General features: G+C 36.4%; 1 protein-coding gene across 1 annotated transcript in view; it reads left to right on the forward strand.

Annotated features, from left to right (window-relative positions):
- The window catches only part of LOC122790049 (gamma-aminobutyric acid receptor subunit alpha-3-like), a 1812576-nt gene that overhangs the window by 1035936 nt on the left and 757211 nt on the right, over positions 1-19429 (forward strand). The window contains exon 12 of the mRNA XM_044057615.1: positions 5913-6124. Within this exon, the coding sequence (XP_043913550.1) occupies positions 5913-6124 (212 nt within the window). The remainder of the gene's footprint in view (positions 1-5912; positions 6125-19429) is intronic.

The raw sequence follows: 19429 nt of genomic DNA on the forward strand, positions 1-19429 counted from the left end.
TTTTACCCGTGGCAGATAAAGATTAATTCTGGGCTGTTTTCAAATCATAGGCCCCTTGCATATGAAACATACATGTGCTCTTTGATACACCTTCCTATTGCTTTGAACATTTTTCCAGTAAACAATGAAACAAAACGCATGCACCAATTACAAAACTGCCTAATTCAGAACATTTCCATTATAAAAGTCTACTCAAACTTCTACAGTCCACTATTATCAGTAAATATGCACAATTCTACAGTCCAACATTATCAGTAAATATGCACAATCTCTGAAGTAATAAAAAAGTCATCTAAATAATTCCACATTAAATAAATCTGTAATGAAGAGGTTGCTGCTAGCAATCACCTTTATATTTCATGGTTTCATCGAAAAATAAAGTGTCTGATGCCCCTGAGGAATAAATTGCCTAAATTACATTAAAAATAAGATAGTAATATTGCAATAGGAAATGGATGGCAAACTGATAACAGGCTCATAGTTAGTATCTTAACTTTCAGTACGGCAGCATTCATCCCTTATGGGAGTAGAACCAACAACCTTCTGCATCAAAAGCAAGTACACAACCTGTTGTGCTATTAGCAATGCAAGCTGACTTAGCATAATCAGCACTAAACTTCTCTTCCCCAGCAGCTCTCAGCTCCTTGTAAAATCTACTCAATACTCAACTGCATCTCAACTTCGCAGCACAAGAAATCTGGAAAAAGCCAAATTTATTGAGGCGGGTAAAAAGGGCAAAAACCAGGGACACATTAAACATTGCTTGTATAATCTTGGAAAGCTGCTAGAATAAAATGCTGTGTTACCACCATACATTTTACTGCCAAGGTCCCTGTGCAAAAGAGTCAGAACAACATACCACTATGCCAAATCACCTGCTTTGTGAAAGAAAAATGCTGTGTTACCACCATACATTTTACTGCCAAGGTCCCTGTGCAAAACAGTCAGAGCAACATACCACTATGCCAAATCAGCTGCTTTGTGATAGAGAGGAAGACTGAAACTTAAATGGCTATCATTTAATGAATTCAGTTCTCACCATAGCTGTCAACCTCTTAGCACAAAACACCTGGACAAACCCAGTAATGAGGGAATACAGCCCTCAAACCTATTCAGTGAATTCAGTTCTTGCCATAGCTGTCAACCTTAGCACAAAAAACCTGGACAAAGCCAATAACAGGGTAATACAGTCCCAAAAATAAGGACAAATTTCAAATAGTCATCTTATAAACTTGGAAAATTGCTATAATAAAAGGTTGTGTTACTGTATATTTATTGCTAGAATAAAAAGTTGTTTTACTATGTATTTTCTGAAGAATATGAAGTCTGAAATTCAAATGCCTGTCAATTTTACTTCTGACGGAACAAAAAAAATTTTCAGCAGTGGCCCAGGGAGAAATACTGTAGACACATGTCTCTGTAAAATGGCAGGACACCAGAGCAAATCCACACAAACACAAGGATAAGATGCATTCTCCACACAGAAGGCATCCCAGCCAAGAATCAAACCAGAAAACCTATAGCTGTGAGGCAACAATACTGCCACTGCACCATCAAATATGTAAGGAATTAAACATTCAGAAACCTGAAGTCTGAAATTCAAATGCCCGTCAATTTTATTTAACATTTGTTAATCAGGACAGTCTGACTTGGAACAAAAAAACAATTTTCAGCAGAGGCCCAGGAAGAAATAATGCAGACATGTCTTTGTAACATGGAAGGACACAAAAGCAAACCCACACAAACACAGGGAAAAGTTACAGACCCCACAAAGACGGCACCCCAGCCAAGACTCAAACCTGAGAACCTGCAGCTGTGAGGCAACAATGCTACCACTGCACCATCAAATATCAAGCATTGAAACATTTACAAACCACAGATATTATGAGGAACAGATCAGATCAAATATGAGGCAAAAATCTGCAATTTTTTTACAAATGGTGGTGGGTAGGTAATTCAGGTCTTTAACACCTGCATACAAGGTACAGGGTTCAAGCCTGAGGTATTCCCTACCACACCACCATGAGTCTAACCACCAGTATATTGCACCTGGTTCACACACACACACACACACACACACACACACACACACACACACACACACACACACACACACACACACACACACACACACATCCCTGTAGTAGATCTTGTAGCAAACCACCATAAATCCAAATCCCTGTCCGAGTAAGCTACGAAAACCCACGCAAATCCACACTAGACCCCGCCTGTCGCAAGATCTTCCCCCGACGAGACTGCAGCAAATTCCAGACTGCTGACGTTGCAGTCCGACCCCGATGTGTTTTCACAGCAAGTTCCAGAAGTCTGTGCAGTTTAAAACTGCATAGACTTCTGGAAGCTCTGTTCCTCATGTTTCCTAGTCAGGACTGCTGCTGAGACAATCTGCGCATGCTCCAGACTGTCTCAGCAGCAGTGCGGACTAGTGCGCATGTGCGAAAGTCTGTGATTTTTTAATTTTTTTTTTCTTTTTATTTCTTTATTTTTTCTTTATTTTACAGTTGAGGGGGCTGCAGTCCGGCAGTCCAATAGCACGGGCTGCCCCTGGTTGTAGCATGTACATAAGTCAGCTATGAAAATATAAATGTGGATTTGAAAATATAAATAACTGTTGATAATGATTAATATTTCTTCTGCAGTGCATTCTAAATTAACAACCTTAATTTTATTTTATATATTACACCATGCCATTTCATGTGCTTTCTGCAAGGATTCCCCACCAAACAATTTCATGATGCCACAAGGAGCTGTGGTTGGTAAAAAGAAGTACATAAAAAAGGGCTATAGGTGAGAGTGGGTCAGACTAATCAATCATTTGCTTTGTAGATGTCAAATAATGTTGAAAAAAATGTTTATCTTCTAAAAGTCCCTATCTTCCTTGGTAGAGTACATGGATAAATTCTGTATCTGCTCTAGGATTCTGTCTTGGTTATCTTTACCAAATGAATGCCAGAGAGTCCAGTTACTCTGTTTTGTTCATAATGATGCAGTTTTTATTTTACAAAGGTAGCACAGAACCATTGCTGCTTGTCTTAAACTAGTACTGTTCTAGCAATTAAAATAACTTCAATAACTGTCATTTATTTTAATTTAATTTATTTACCAGAGTAAAGCATGGATCTCAAATAGGCAATTTTAGTTTCATTCCAGAAATGCAAACAAAACTAGAATTATGTTTAGTAAGATATAGCAAGTGTACAATGAAAATACTTACCTGTGAAATATCATTACCAGGTAAAGAAATTGAGTACACAGAGTTGAGATATATATTTTAATTACAATAAATCAAGATAAATCTCATTTAGAAGGTGATATGTTTCTGTGGTAATTACACACGTCTGTTGTCTAAATGAGAATTGAGTGTGGTGAAGGATGTTCGAGTATGTGAGTTGCTGGAAGGAGATGTTTTGTCAGGGAAAAGATTATGTAAGTGAGAAATGTAGAGAGATGCTCTGCATCTAATAAGAGATGTTGAGCCTTTAGCTGAGTACTAAATTTAGGCTAAGATGAGGTGCCTTTTATTTGTGGGGTAATATTTTCCTAGAGTTATGGTTCTAATACAGTGAGCAGTAGTCTATACAATGAAGTTTACGTTGGGGGTTGCAGTGGTTTGGTAGCGTTATTGTGGCTTCTGAGTATGTACGAGGGAATGTGTGTAATTAATGCACCTGCTAGATGATTGATGGTCTGACTGACTAGGTGCTTGAACAGTTGGAATCATAAAAAAATGTCAACCCTTTGTTGACCAGGTAGCCATTTTGCTTTTTTCAGTGTTTTGTAGTGGTTCTGTTTTAGGGACTGGTTAATAAATGTACTGATTTTATTGGCTAATGCTTGATGTATGTGAACCTTATTTATAATGTTGATTGTATTAGGTAGAAACCATATTCAAGATGATAGAGAAGAATGTCTTTGTCTATGACTGTTTTGGTGGCTTTAGTAAGAAAGGTGGAGGTTTTATTGATCCAAAATAGGAGAGAGTTAACCTTTTTCCTTGTTTAGTCAAGACAGGGAGAGAAAATAAGGAAGTTGCCAAAAGAAATGACAAGTTATTTAAAATTAATGCTGTTCCCTGTGTGGGGGAGGGCTGGTCATAGATACGCAAAAAGCTTGCTATTTTTCAAGCTTCTGTTTAGTGCCAAAAATCATAGATCTGGCTTTGTTGGAGTTGAGAATATAGTTATTATTAAAGATCCAGTTGATTAATCGTAGGAAATCTGTTTGTAGGTCATTTCAGAGGCTGAGAACTGAGGTGTTTGTATGAAACAGTAGCATATCATCTGCACAGAGTAGGATAGGGAAATGGGATAGATCAAGCAGAAATGTATTTATGAATACAGAGAATAGTAGCGGAGCAAGCACGGAACATTCTGGTACTCCTTTTTGAAGACTGACTGAATGGGAAAATAATGACTTTTGATGGAGAAGCGGTAACTGATGAAGTAATTTGAAGCAAAGGGAGAGAATTGGGACATATTCCTATCTGCAGTAGGTAACATAGGAGGATGTTGTTATCATTAAGGTCATTAAGGTCAAAGGCTTTCTTAAGCTCAACAGAGATGGCATCATGAGCTGGGCTGTTTCCATAATTAGTAGTGTTTTATTGGCTGGCCGCACCATGAGCTTGGCTGTTTCCATAATTAGTAGTGTTCTATTTGCTGGCTGCACCATGAACTGGGCTGTTTCCATAATTAGTAGTGTTCTATTGGTTGGCTGCACCATGAGCTGGGCTGTTTCCATAATTAGTAGTGTTTTATCGGCTGGCTGTACCATGAGCTGGGCTGTTTCCATAATTAGTAGTGTTCTATTGGTTGGCTGCACCATGAGCTGGGCTGTTTCCATAATTAGTAGTGTTTTATCGGCTGGCTGTACCATGAGCTGGGCTGTTTCCATAATTAGTAGTGTTTTATTGGCTGGCTGCACCATGAGCTGGGCTGTTTCCATAATTAGTAGTGTTCTATTGGCTGGCTGCACCATGAGCTGGGCTGTTTCCATAATTAGTAGTGTTCTATTGGCTGGCTGCACCATGAGCTGGGCTGTTTCCATAATTAGTAGTGTTGTATTGGCTGGCTGCACCATGAGCTGGGCTGTTTCCATAATTAGTAGTGTTCTATTGGCAAGCTGCACCATGAGCTGGGCTGTTTCCATAATTAGTAGTGTTCTATTGGCTGGCTGCACCATGAGCTGGGCTGTTTCCATAATTAGTAGTATTTTATTGGCAAGCTTCACCATGAGCTGGGCTGTTTCCATAATTAGTAGTGTTCTATTGGCTGGCTGCACCATGAGCTTGGCTGTTTCCATAATTAGTAGTATTTTATTGGCAAGCTGCACCATGAGCTGGGCTGTTTCCATAATTAGTAGTGTTCTATTGGCTGGCTGCACCATGAGCTGGGCTGTTTCCATAATTAGTAGTGTTCTATTGGCTGGCTGCACCATGAGCTGGGCTGTTTCCATAATTAGTAGTATTTTATTGGCAAGCTGCACCATGAGCTGGGCTGTTTCCATAATTAATAGTGTTTTATTGGCTGGCTACACCATGAGCTGGGCTATTTCCATAATTAGTAGTATTTTATTGGCTGGCTATCAGCCCTTGTTTCAAATCATAATAGATATAGAAGGAGCTTGTCAGTCATGTATGCACCATGATAAGCAATGCAGAATTCATCTGTAAAATTGTAATGTATACCATAATATTTGCAGCATCCAATACCTTCACAAAAAGGTCTTCGTTGGAGTAGTAATTTAAGTCACCTTTGCCATAGCCATGCTCGTTGCTATATATTAGCATTCACGAAATCATAAACTGTAGTGAGTTTTATCATAATCTGCATCATACCCTGTTCAGTTGCTCTACTAACTTCTTGACTTACTGTTCTTTTCTTTTTGATTGGCAGGTGTTACAACAGTACTCACCATGACAACATTAAGCATCAGTGCCAGAAACTCCCTTCCTAAGGTGGCGTACGCGACGGCCATGGACTGGTTCATAGCCGTCTGTTATGCCTTTGTGTTTTCTGCTCTGATTGAATTTGCTGCAGTCAACTACTTCATCAAAAGAAGCTGGGCTTGGGATGGGAAGAAAGCCATGCAAGCACAGGAGTACAAGGCAAGTACCTGCTACCATCTGCTCTAACTGTGACCCGTGGAAAGAAGTGCAGCATTCGGGAATGCCATTGTGGAAAAGAAGTGGCTAATGTACAGCCCTGATGCTATATATGTGTGTTGCACATTATCTACTGTCCTCCACAACTTATTTCCTAAATGTTGCATTACGGAATCTTGTTTAGCCTACAAGTTTCACATTGTTAGTTCTACCAAAAGTAATATATTTTATGAAAATAAGTGCATTCATGACCTATAAATAAGCAGGCACCTAATTTTGATATCAAAATACTGAATCATGATAGATTATACAGTAAATGACTGAAAAATGGGCAGAATATTTTTTCTTTAATTAATTTATATTGCCCATTGAGAGAATAATATACAAATTTCTCTGACAGTATTCAGTTCAGCGTTTCTAAAGAGTAATCTGAATCTTTGCAATTCAGTCCAGAACTGTTTTTAAACTGGAAGTTTTGCTGTTTAGTGCCCACTTACTAGATGATGGCTTTGTCAGTAGAGGGGAAATTAATGAGATGCTGTTCAAAAAATAGCAGTGCAAACCTATAAAATACATACAAGGTTGAAAATACTCCAGGAGTCTCCATGTCTTTTCTTCAAAAATGATTAACTCAGAGGTATAATTATTTTAGGAGGTTGGGGATGTACCATCCACAAACACTATACATGGGCCTACATCCATGTGATAAAGTTTGTGTGCATGTATGAGACTGCATACGTGTGTGTGTGTGTGTGTGTGTGTGTGTGTGTGTGTGAGTGTGAGTGAGTTTGTGTCTGTATGCATGTGTGCGTGTGTGTGTGTGTGTGTGTGTGTGTGTGTGTGTGTGTGCGCGTGCGCGTGTGTGTGTGTGTGTATGTGTGTCTGCCTGTGGTTGTGAGAGTGTGTGTGTGCATATATGTGTGTGTGTGAGTGTCTGTGTGAGCATGTGGATGTGCGTATGTACATGTGTGTACCCATGTCTGCATGTGTTTGTGTGTGTATATCTGTTTGTGTGTTTGTGTGTGTATGCATGTGTGGGTTTGTGTGTATGCATGTATTCAGTTGTGTGTGTATGCATGTGCTTGCATTCTAAATGAAGTCAGCCTGTTAGACTAGTATATGCTTGTATATGGATGTATAGTAATTGCCTGAACAGTGATAGACTGAAAGTATCCAGAGTTGCACAATATGCAGATCATTCACTTTATCCTCCAGCAGAACAGGATGATTCCTTGTGATTATGCTGAACCTTTGTTTTGGGAAACATTTGAGTATTGTTCAAATTTGGTCTAAATCAGTCTCCAGTTTTTTATCTCCTCTGAAAAATCTTGACATTGGGTATCTTTGCCTGCTTCCTCAAGTTTGCTTTTTGTTCTAAACTAAACATCTTTTATGCTTCCCTTTAACTATAAATGTGGCAATTTGACTTCTTTACTAAGCAATGTGAGCCATATTTATCTGGTTAATATTCTATCATTAAAATAAAATAAAAACACAGAAATCACGAACTGCACCAAACTGTTTAATGATGAGCTGAAGCTGAAGGCTCCCTAATACAAAGTGCTTTCACCATCAACTGATGGCTTCTTCAGAGTAAAGGGAGCACATAATCACAGGTTTTAAATACAAAGTTCACATGTGCTTTAACCAATCAAATATCTTGATTAATTAAAGTTCCAATATACATACTGATCTAACTGAGAAGTACCATAAAACGTACACAAAAAACTTGCTAAAAACATATACTGAAATATTTATTTCTATCCATGTACACTAACATGAAAAATATATAAAATACTAACTGCACATATATTGATGTCAAAACCCTGATTGTAAATAATTGACTTTTCCATAACAACTGAAAGCTAAAAGACTTTACACAACCATAGCCCTTTGTTTCAAAATAGGCTTAATAGAAATATGATCATTAAGCCCAGGGTGAGGTGTCGCATCTAAAATCACCTGCCATTTGAATTCTAAAGATTCTACTCTAATGTTGTCATCACCCTCTCTCTCACTTGTTAACACCCTGTCAATAACAAAAACTATAAACTTTTTGAAACAAACACAATTCTTTGAATGTAAATACAATGCATTGTGGCTATCCTTGTTTTTGATGGCCCTCTGGTGTTCTGCTATCCTTTCCATTAATCTACATATGGTTTTCCCTACATAAAATCCTGCACACGTCGTGCAAGTTGCAAGGTATACCACTTTTTTAGAATTACAACTACATCTACCCGGGCATGAAATTGCCTTGTTGTACCCCCTCACAACCACGTAGGGCCCATCATTAATATATCTACAGTACCTGCATGACCCACATTTGTAGATTTGTGAATTTGTAAATCTACTTTGTTGTTTTTCAAATAGGTTCTTTAAATTTAAACCTCTTGAAAAAATTATTTTTGGTTTATGATCAAATTCGTTTTGCATATTCATGTTAAATGCTAGGTCCCAAGACTTCCCAATAATCTCAATAATATCATATGCCTGCAAATTATACTTCAAGACAAAAGCTCTTGAATCAAACTTTTCCGAATGAATAGACTCAATTCTTTCATTCACCTCAGTAATCGAAGTGTTTTCTACCAAAATGGGTTTAAATGATGTCCACCTTCTTTTCACCATCTCTTTTTTAACTGAAATCAACAATTTCAATGGATAACCTCTATCCAAAAACATTTGTACATCTCCCTACAAAAAGCCTCATCATTACTTACAAGACGTGACAGACGAACCATCTGCCCTTTAATAACACTTTTATGCTAATGTAATGGATGACAACTTGAAAAATGCAAAAGGGAATTACTATAGGTCTCTTTTCTATGTATATTACTTTCTAAACCTTCACTTGTCTTGGTAAGTTTAATATCCAAGAAATCAGTAGTCTCATTGTCCCATTTATATGTGAAGGAAAGAAACAGAGTAGTAGAATTAAGATATTCCACACAATTTCTAGCTTTATCTTCATTTCCCTTCCACAAAATAAGTATGTCATCTAAAAATCGGTTGTATAATGCAATATGTTCAAAAAAAGGGGTAAGGAACCCAAAGGTTTCTTCCCAATGTAGTAATACAAGGTTAGCAAAAATGGGGGCACATTTTGCCCCCATAACCACTCCTGATGTTTGATGGTAAATTTCACCTTCAAATATCATGTAATTATTTTTAAGTACTAATTCCATGAAATTGACTACACTGTTCAACTGTACAGTAGTCAAATGTTTACTTCTCAAAAGACTTTCCCTAAAGTATTCCAACCCCTCTTCTTGAGGTATTGTGGAAAATAAATTAACCACATCTATAGTAAGGAATGACCAAACCAATTCACCCTTCCCAATAGTACTAAGTCATTTTAAACAATGCCATGAGTCCTTCAATATATGCTCATGCTTGTTTAACAGCCCTTGTGTATTCTTGTCAACATAGGCTGCCAAAGGTTCAGTTTTGGATCCCTTTGCTGCTACTATCGGTCTGAAAGGGGCGTCATGAATATTTTTATGGATTTTTGGGAATGCCGAACACTGCAGGTATAACTGGGTGTTCAACTACCAAAAAAAATAATCTTTCTGTTGTATTCCCCCTTCCAATAAGGTGTCCATCAAAAAAGTGTCAATTTTTTTGATATGCTATATTCATCTCACATCTAGATGCTCTTTGATAGGTACTATCATCATTTAAAATAGTTTCCATTTTGGCTGTATAATCAAGGTGAGTCATAATGACCACCCCTCCCTCGTTATCGGGTTTCATTATTCTAATTTATTTGTTGGTAATCAATTCTTTCAACACTAGTCTCTCTTGTTTCGTAAGGTTGTCTTGTTCCTTAATTCTGTTCTTTTCCAAATATGTTCGTATAGTGTTAACAGATAATTTTTCAAACAATACCACATCCTTATCGACAGGTGGAATAAATGTACTTTTCCTCACAAGGGTTGACGAAAAAAAAATCTTTCTGTACATTTTGCTTTTAAATTATAATGCTAAATTTAACTGCCTAGCATATAATTTCAAACTTGTAATCAAATCCACAATATTGTAACAAAATGCAGGTACATATGTAAACCCCTTTGCTAATAAATCATAATGCATGTCCTTAATTTCCAAAGCACTGAAATTATATATAGTGAAGCCTGCTTTTGTGTTAGCTTCACATTTAAATTCAGCTGCTTCATTGTTCAAACATAATGCACTTAACAAAATACTGTTGTCAACCCCTTCAACAAACACTGTAGATTCAACAATGTCAGTATTACATTCCAAAAAAACTGAAAAACATATCACCATGGTTGATAATGTCAATTGCTTCATTTTATAACAAAAGTCTAGTCCCTGGATTATCTCCGCCTCTGGTTGTTGTTGTTGTACCACCGCCCTCTCGTATTGTAACAGTTGTTCCCTTGTTGATATTTGTAATGGGAACTGTTCAACTGATTCTCCGAAACACCCCCCATTTTGTTCCTCAGGCATTTGGATCTCCTCAGACCCAGAGATGTTACTAAAAAACCTTGGTGTTCATCATTACATTCCCCAGAGTCATGCTCGTCACTGTATTCACATGCATTGTCCGTGTTATTATAGTTGTGTCCATTGTTGGAGCCATATTTATAAACTGCCCTATTATTGCTTTTCGAACCAAAATTATATGCCATGTTGTTCTTATAGTCCGTAAAGTCTCTAGATAGCTTTTTGATTTTAGTTTTAACATTCTTATCAAAAAACTTTTCATTGTTGTTGATCACAACATTATATTGTTTAACATATTGAAAAAACAATAAATCACTAGTAATAATTTCGTTTAAAGTTACTATTTCTTTCTCAAGAAGCTCCAACTTACTCTTGATGTCCAAAATTTCTAACACAGTTTTGTCGTATAAATCCACCAATTGCTTGTAAGCTATAGAACCTTTTTCGATCCCATTCGGCACTTTATTCAATCTGAGCCCTTTCGGTACTTGCTTCAAAGCGATGGATTTTAAAAGAAATGCGTTGTCTAACTGAAGACCCTGGAATCTGCAGCATATAGTTTCGAAAAGTTCCAACTGCTTTTTTAAAGATGGCGTCGAAAGAACCCTTCCCTCCTCCTTCGAGACCGAGAAGTTGACATCTGGAACGGGCAGCCAGCGTTGAATGTCCATTCAGTTCTGGTTGACCCCAGCAACACTCTGGATACCTTCACCATTGATAACATCACCATCTTCTTCAATGTCCAAACCTGGAATGGAATGCAATGTGAAGAACTGGGCCTGCGAGTCAGTCACCGTCTCCTGAGAAGATCTCCCAGCATCCACCTGGGTTTGTGTCAACAATGCCGTCAACTTCCTGACTGAAGTGGTTAACTCCTTTATAACCGCTTCCATGGAAGTCGAGCAATACTCAATGTAACAATAAAATAAAGTGAATAAATAAAAGAGAAATAAACCAGTTCTCCAAAAAAAAAAAAAAAAAAAAAACGTAGGTGTAGCCGAGAATTATAACTGATAAAACAAACTGTACTCAACAGGGTAAAAACTAATAAAATAAAATAAAAACACAGAAATCACGAACTGCACCAAACTGTTTAATGAAGAGCTGAAGCTGAAGGCTCCCAAATACTAAGCGCTTTCATCATCAACTGATGGCTTCTTCAGAGTAAAAGGAGCACATAATCACAGGTTTTAAATACAAAGTTCACATGTGCTTTAACCAATCAAATATCTTGATTAATTAAAGTTCCAATATACATACTGATCTAACTAAGAAGTACCATAAAACGTACACAAAAAACTTGCTAAAACATATACTGAAATATTTATTTCTATCCATGTACACTAACATGAAAAATATATAAAATATATAAAATACTAACTGCACATATATTGATGTCAAAACCCTGATTGTAAATAATTGACTTTTCCATAACAACTGAAAGCTAAAAGACTTTACACAACCATAGCCCTTTGTTTCAAAATAGGCTTAATAGACATATGATCATTAAGCTCAGGGTGAGAGTTGTCGCATCTAAAATCACCTGCCAGTTGAATTCTAAAGACTCTACTCTAATGTTGTCATCACCCACTCTCTCAACAAAGGGCTCCTTTTACTCTGAAGAAGCCATCAGTTGATGGTGAAAGCGCTTAGTATTTGGGAGCCTTCAGCTTCAGCTCTTCATTAAACAGTTTGGTGCAGTTCGTGATTTCTGTGTTTTTATTTTATTTTATTTTATTAGTTTTTACCCTGTTGGGTACAGTTTGTTTTATCAGTTAATATTCTATCATTGCAGGTTTAAGTCCACATTATTCATTTTCTTTTTTTTGGGAATTTTCTTTTCAAAATATTTTGAGATTTTAACCTTGGGTAGCATTCTTATGGTTTTTATGATGCTTATTGTCAGGACCTAATTTATCCTTATTTGCTTGACTGTTAATTCCTTGAGCTGTCATAGAATATATATAAAAATTTAGGGTCTAACAGCATTTCAAGAAATTACTGAAATAATAACTGCAGTCTCTCTTTATTTTTAATTTTATTGTGTCTGTGATGGATAAGATCTACAATCTCATGATCTGTCATTTTGCTTCTACATTGTCTGTAACAGTGTGAGTTTTCCTGACACCACTGCTGCCTTGAATAATAATACCTCACTCACCATCCATTGAAAGGCACCAGGTAAAGTCTGAGGTGGGTGAATTCCTGGTGAAGCAGTAGTTATAACTATGATCTGTATATGTACAGTGTAAGGTTCATTTGGATGCGTCAGATCTGTGATTTTTGTTCTTAAAATATCCAGTAATTAAACAATACACTCTGGTTCTAAACAACTTTGCTCTAACCTCAGCTAAAGTTCACAATACTTTCTTCTTCTAGCACTGTATGCTCCAAGTAACATTCAATACTAGTATTTGGTGCCAGTATAACACACCGAAACTTGAGAAAAGCAGGATTATGCTATATTTTGAGAGAGAGAGATAGAGACAGGGCAGTGAAGCTGATAGAACTAAGGAAGTGAGAGGACAAAGGATAGTAAGAAGATATAATGTATGAGTAGGTATTTGTTCACAATTTATCCTGGTGTTGAGAAAGAAAAAAGACCGCTCTTGGCTAGGAAGTTTTTCAGAATGGTTTTGTAGGATGGGAGAGGGAGGATATTGACCTGATGGATACAAGTAAGGAGTTCTAGGCCTTAGCAACATGGTAGGAGTATAGACAATGCTCAGCAGATTTGATACATTTGTGGACAGACAGGAGTTTTTGCCTTTGGATCTTAATGACTTACTGGGAACATAGTTGTATGGAATGTTGTTAAAATAGTAGTGTAGGCTATCTGTTATAATGAACTACAAATGACTGAACCAAAGTTGGTGCAGCATGCCTTTCTTTCAGTTCAGTAAGTTCTAGCCCGTGAAGACTCCAACCCATAGACAGATTATTTATGCTTACTTTTTTATGTTTATTTTTTTTAACCCATTTTTCGATTTTTAAGGGTTTGGGATGTTAAAATGAGATTGACACTAGGCATAACAGTGTGGCTGAAAGGCATGTCCTTTAGCAAACTTACCATCCCATTGTAGCACAGCTTAATTAATGAGAGACGAAGAAAATTTAATTTTATAATGATGCACAAAAAATATAGATGTCTACACTGACATTTGTGTCATAAGTTGTGATTTCTGTCTGTTATTTTTTTTATTTATTTTGAGTAAAAAGTTAAAGAACAAATCAAACTTCAAGTGTTAATTTAAAATGATATGGAACTCTTTTTCAGTGATGTCCCAGGAAGAAAAGATCTGTACATTTAAACATACAATTTTACTTATTTATATATTTAATAAATATTATAAATAATAAATATATAATAAATATGTAATACTAAATATTATCTATTTACTTAATAAATGCATGCAATTGTACATTTACATAAATTAATAAACAAGTGATACAAACAAGTAGCAATGCACCATTTATTCTGCAAGAAGCATCCAAAAGGCCAACAAAATAATACAGGGCAACACGCATCCTGCACATGGACTGTTTAAGCACCTGGCATTGGGCAGGAGATATTGTAGCATCTACTGCAGGACTACAAGATCCATTAGCAGTTTCTGCCCTACACTGATTAGACTTCTGAACTCAGGCACTACCCCAGGGGTCTAGACATATAATAAGTCAATTTTTATTTATTTGTGCAATATATACTTAAATATTGAATTTACTTGGAATATATGTATGTATTTATTATATCCATAGTCAGTATTATTTAACTCATTTAGGTGCAATATTAGACAGATAACTTAGATAGTTCAATCTGTACTGTGTTTTGTATTACTTTAAGTGGGTTAGCTAATTTAACTCAGGGGAGGGTATTGTTTTCATATATGAGTGTTGGTAAATGTCTATTCTTTCTTACATGTATTGGAAGTAGTATTATATTTGTTAATTATGATTATTCCACTACTTGTATGTGTTGTTTCACTTTCCTTTGTAATCTCAAGAATTGAGCTAATGCACAAAATTCCATTCAGGCTATATGTGTGTAGTTCTAAATGACAATAAAGTTTATTTTGACTTTTGACAATTTACAAACACAGTGATGTGTTAAATATATACATACTTCCAAAGTCTGCAACAGAATTAAATAAGATTAATAGGGATACACAAGAAGGGTAAGTACTACAAAGTATATGGATTGTAATTTGATGAATACAAACTCAGTGATCATCAGGTGGAGAGGTCCAATCAGTAGTTATATGCATCGTTTGTAGTGTTAAAATACTCTTAGATACACATGTAATATCAGGTGAGACCTGGGACACTGTAGTTTAGGTAGTGCTACAAAGAGTCAATAAATTGATTATTAGACTTAGGAACAAAAGGATGATTTTACTGGTGGATCTTTAATTGCCTGTTTGGTAAGTATATGTTAACTAGATTATTTATTGATTGGTATTTATTTTGTTTATGTAGGAGTGTATGAACTATTTAGAGCTATTAGTACATGCTTCTATTTGAGAGTTCAAGGTAGTTACTTTTCTACAAAGCCTAGCAATGAGCTGACCTATTAAGGAAACAGCAAATCTGACTATTACAAGATTGCTGAAGTTTGCATAGGTGATATTTATTTATGTTAGTATCGGAGATGCATATAGAAAACTCAGAAAGAGAGCCTTCTTCAAGCCTAGCTTGCATGGTTAGAAGTCATTTACATTTGTAAAGTATTCCTTGTTTCATATTTGTTTTTCATACTGAATATGAATACATTGGTCAAATTTTAATTTATTATTCAGGATTATACCTAACAGTTTTGTTTTTCTTACCTGTTGCATTCTAATGATTTTGAAATATGATTTGAAACATAGTTGTATTTAAAGGCTGTATTCCATATAGAAAATGATATTTTTAACTTGCGTGGGAGTATGATTTCTAAAAAAGGAAGAACAAAGTCACACAGACTCCATGACAAAAGCATGAGAAACATATATAGAATGCAGTAAAATAATTTAGACTAGTTCATTATTAAGCAGATTTGCATGGCAGAGATGCTCAGCATCTTTAGTCAAATTATTTAACAGTGTGTCTACAAATATTCACACAACAAAAACTGCTTTCTGAAGAAAGGCAGCAAAATTAATGAAACTAAAACTAAGTCAGCTTCAAAAGTGGACACACATTTGCAGTGCATTGATACATTATCATGTGTGGTTACTAGCTTGCTTGACACAAACCTCTTTTCATGAGCGTAAAGAATTGGAGAGAGAAGGAAAAGTGGCATCCATGTTTGAAACCAAAGAAGCGTGCTTGAGTTCTAAGTAGAGTAGAGTAGAGAGAAAGTTACTGCCATTAGAAATGTTATCTTACTTCTGAACTGTGTAGGTCAGTTGCATATCTGGAAAAGCTCAGATTGGAGTTTATTTCCCTGTAGAGTTATGCAACTACATTTTGAATTACTAATTTAAAAGTAAATAGAAATTCAGTGTATCTATAGTGCTACTGGTACAGAGAGGTCCAGATAAGCTGTTAGATATTTTCATTATGACATCTTGCTATAAATGGATTTATTTTGTATTTCCTTTGTAAGTTTAGAGTTCCTTTTCTACCTAATTTTACATTTACATTGCTTAGTTTTATTTATCTCAAGTAACACATTTCTTTATTTGGTTTTACATTTTTATGGTCAATGAATTATTTATTATTAGCTTAAGGGTATGTGCACTGGAATGGTGCATTAACAACTCTTTGCTTTTACATTTTGAAAAATTACTGATTAAGGTGTCTTTACCATATTCATATTTAATGGTTGGCTTGTTTCAGGTATAAACAGTAATTTTGTTTTCAGTATATAAATTTGACTAATTTGTGGCAGTATATCATACATGAAGGGAGTAGTTCTTGGTACGGGAGAAATACAATTTGTCCTTTCTGGAAAATAGTGTGCATTTTGTATGCAAAATAATATTGTTCAAATTTCATTTACCTATTTGTACCTTACATATCCTTACTATCCCTTCTTCCCTCACTTCCTTACATCTATCAATTTCTCTGCCCTTGCTTTCTCTCTAAATATAGCATAAGCCTGCTTTTCTCTTATTTCATGTTGCAATTCCTCGTATTATGCTAACTTATCTTTCTTTTTTCTATAAACTGGTAAAATTTCTGTAAATATTAAATCATCATTACATAACTTGTATCTATTCTTAACCAATGTTTTCATATTATGTTTATATGTTCATAGGTGTTTACTAGGCTAATGACCACAAGGGCCTTTTTTATGTACAGCCATGCATCCCAAATCTGTGACAAGTTCTGTTACCCTTGATAGGTGTAAGCAGGGGCTTGGGAGATGAAACATTTACAAAAAAGGGACTGGCAGATGAACCATTTGTAGGCTGTCTGTGTCTATTAGAGACATAGACAACAAACCAGGGATGAACTACCTGCTCCACATCCAGTTGTCCAAGATACAGTTGAATTGGGTTAGGGAGGAACTTTGCTTCACATGGATGGGGAGCCTGTTCCAGTGAAGGGGTAATCTCTGGGATACATCACCATCTCTTCAGCAGATCCTATTTATATCATAGGCAAGGTTTTATGTTTTTAGAATGGATAATTCTGGTGATATGTTTTTTCAGATATGCTGTAGGTCCATTATTGATGGGCCTGACAATGCCTTGTCTAAGCATAGATCTCTATGTAGGAGACAGAATGCAGGGAAGAGGCCTTAAGATGATCTGCACAGGACATATTATGTACGCACTGCATTCTTTTAATGAGAAACCTCTGTGGACATTCCACTTGTTGGATATGCCTGGTTAGGTACATGCCAAAGGAGGCATTGTACTCAATGATAGGTCAGATGAATGCCAAACACAGTGGAACAATGACTTCCTTGGACCTAGATGCCATACATTTGTTTTAAAGTTGCACAACATAGAAGGATTTCCTGACTATTGTAGACATGTGATGGTCAAAGCCTAGATTAATGTCTATGTGTGCCCCCAAGTCCCTGACTACTGGGTCAGCTCTAAGGGGTGTGTTGTGAATATGATAGTTATCAGTGGGGGACGACTTACTGAAGGATATTATTACGCATTTCTTGCCAATTAGTTTTCGTCCATGGCTCTGACACCAGTTATTTGTCTATGTCAGCCCTTCTTGGTGAACATTTGTGTCAGTGTGGGATTCAATGACAGCTCCTAATTTGCTGTCATCTACAAATTTAGTAAGCCAAAGACCATTGACTTCAGAAAAGTGAATGCCAAAAAGGACTGGTCCTAGAACCTATCCCTGAGAGACTCCACCTGTGACTGGCCTATGTGTAGATTTGGTCTCCCCAGTTCTAACTTCCTGGGTCCTGTCGGTGAGACAGTTGGCTATCCACTGGGTGACATAAGGGTTTGTACCTAAACACTTCAGGTTGTCAACAATGGCCAAGTGCGTTTATTGTACCAAATGCCTTACTTTAAAAAAAAATCATCTTACAGTTGAGACTTTAACTATAAAACTCCATAACCTGGACAAAGGAGAAACACTTCTTGCCCAGCTACAACTCAACTCTAACAAGCTAATAAACATAGTTGGGTGCTGTATACTCTGTCCAATCAACAAAACATCTTTAATAACCCCCCTCTATAGAAACCTGTATATCACATAGTAACAACAACTCATTCCACTTCCAGCCTGTCCCCACTGACAAGATTAGAAAATATCTTAAAAAAATCAGGCCCACACCACTAGCTTCTGAAAAATTACCAGCAAAATTCTTACAAATAGCAGCTGATGCCATTTCCCTCCCAATATCCATTCTCATTAACAAATCCTTAACTAAAGCCTTTGTCCCCAAAATATGGAAAATATATATCATCCCTCTTCATAAAGGAGGGAATTCTACAGAATTTGCAAACTACCATCCAAAAGCTATCTTATCCCCCATTGCCAAAATCCTGGAGAGATATATACATACTCAAATTATGGAGTACTTGCATACCCACAAACTCCTATCAGTCACTCCACACGGCTTTCTTCCCTTTCACAGTACCACCACAGCTCTTATGTCCTTCACCATTATAGTAAACAACCACAGAAACCATGCCAAATTTGTATCAGCTACTTTCCATTGTTAGACATAGTACGTTTATTAAAACTCTTTCTGATATAGGTCTTAGTGAATATTAGTAAATCTTCCTTAGCTTGGTTCCAATGTTACCTAGCCAGCCGCCAACAAGCAGTACTGTGGCAGCATGAACTTTCACCACTGCTTCCAATCACACTCAGAGTACCACAAGACTCCATTATAGGCCCATTACTCTTCTCTCTTTATACAAACAACCTTCACACTTCCATTCCTCATGCATTTGTCATACAATATGCAGACGATCCCACACTAATTTGTGCAGCATCTTCTTTAAATGAACTCCAGTCAATAAGTCAACTTTACTTCCTATCAGTTGAATCATTTCTGTCCAACATCAACTTATTTTGAACCCTAGCAAAACAAAACTACTACTCTTCAAACCTAGTAGATCCACCTCCTTTAATATCATGCCCAGTAATAAAACTATAATTTCCCCCATAGCACACACACAATTTCTTGGTGTTGAGACTGACAATAATTTCAGATTTGACACCCACATAGCCCACATTGTTAAGAAAGTACATAAGAAAATGGGTTCCCTCTATAAGAATAGAAAGTTTCGTACTAAACATGCAAAAGCCACAATATCATGTACCTATCTCATCTCCACCTACTATACACCTCCCTTATCCTTACCAATCTCAAAATGACTAGTAGTAGTGTCCTTTCTGCTTTTCCCAGTTAGGGGTTGCCACAGC

This window comes from Protopterus annectens, chromosome 15.part0 (assembly GCF_019279795.1).
Source record: "Protopterus annectens isolate FY-2018-M chromosome 15.part0, PAN1.0, whole genome shotgun sequence".
Classification (NCBI taxonomy): domain Eukaryota; kingdom Metazoa; phylum Chordata; order Ceratodontiformes; family Protopteridae; genus Protopterus; species Protopterus annectens.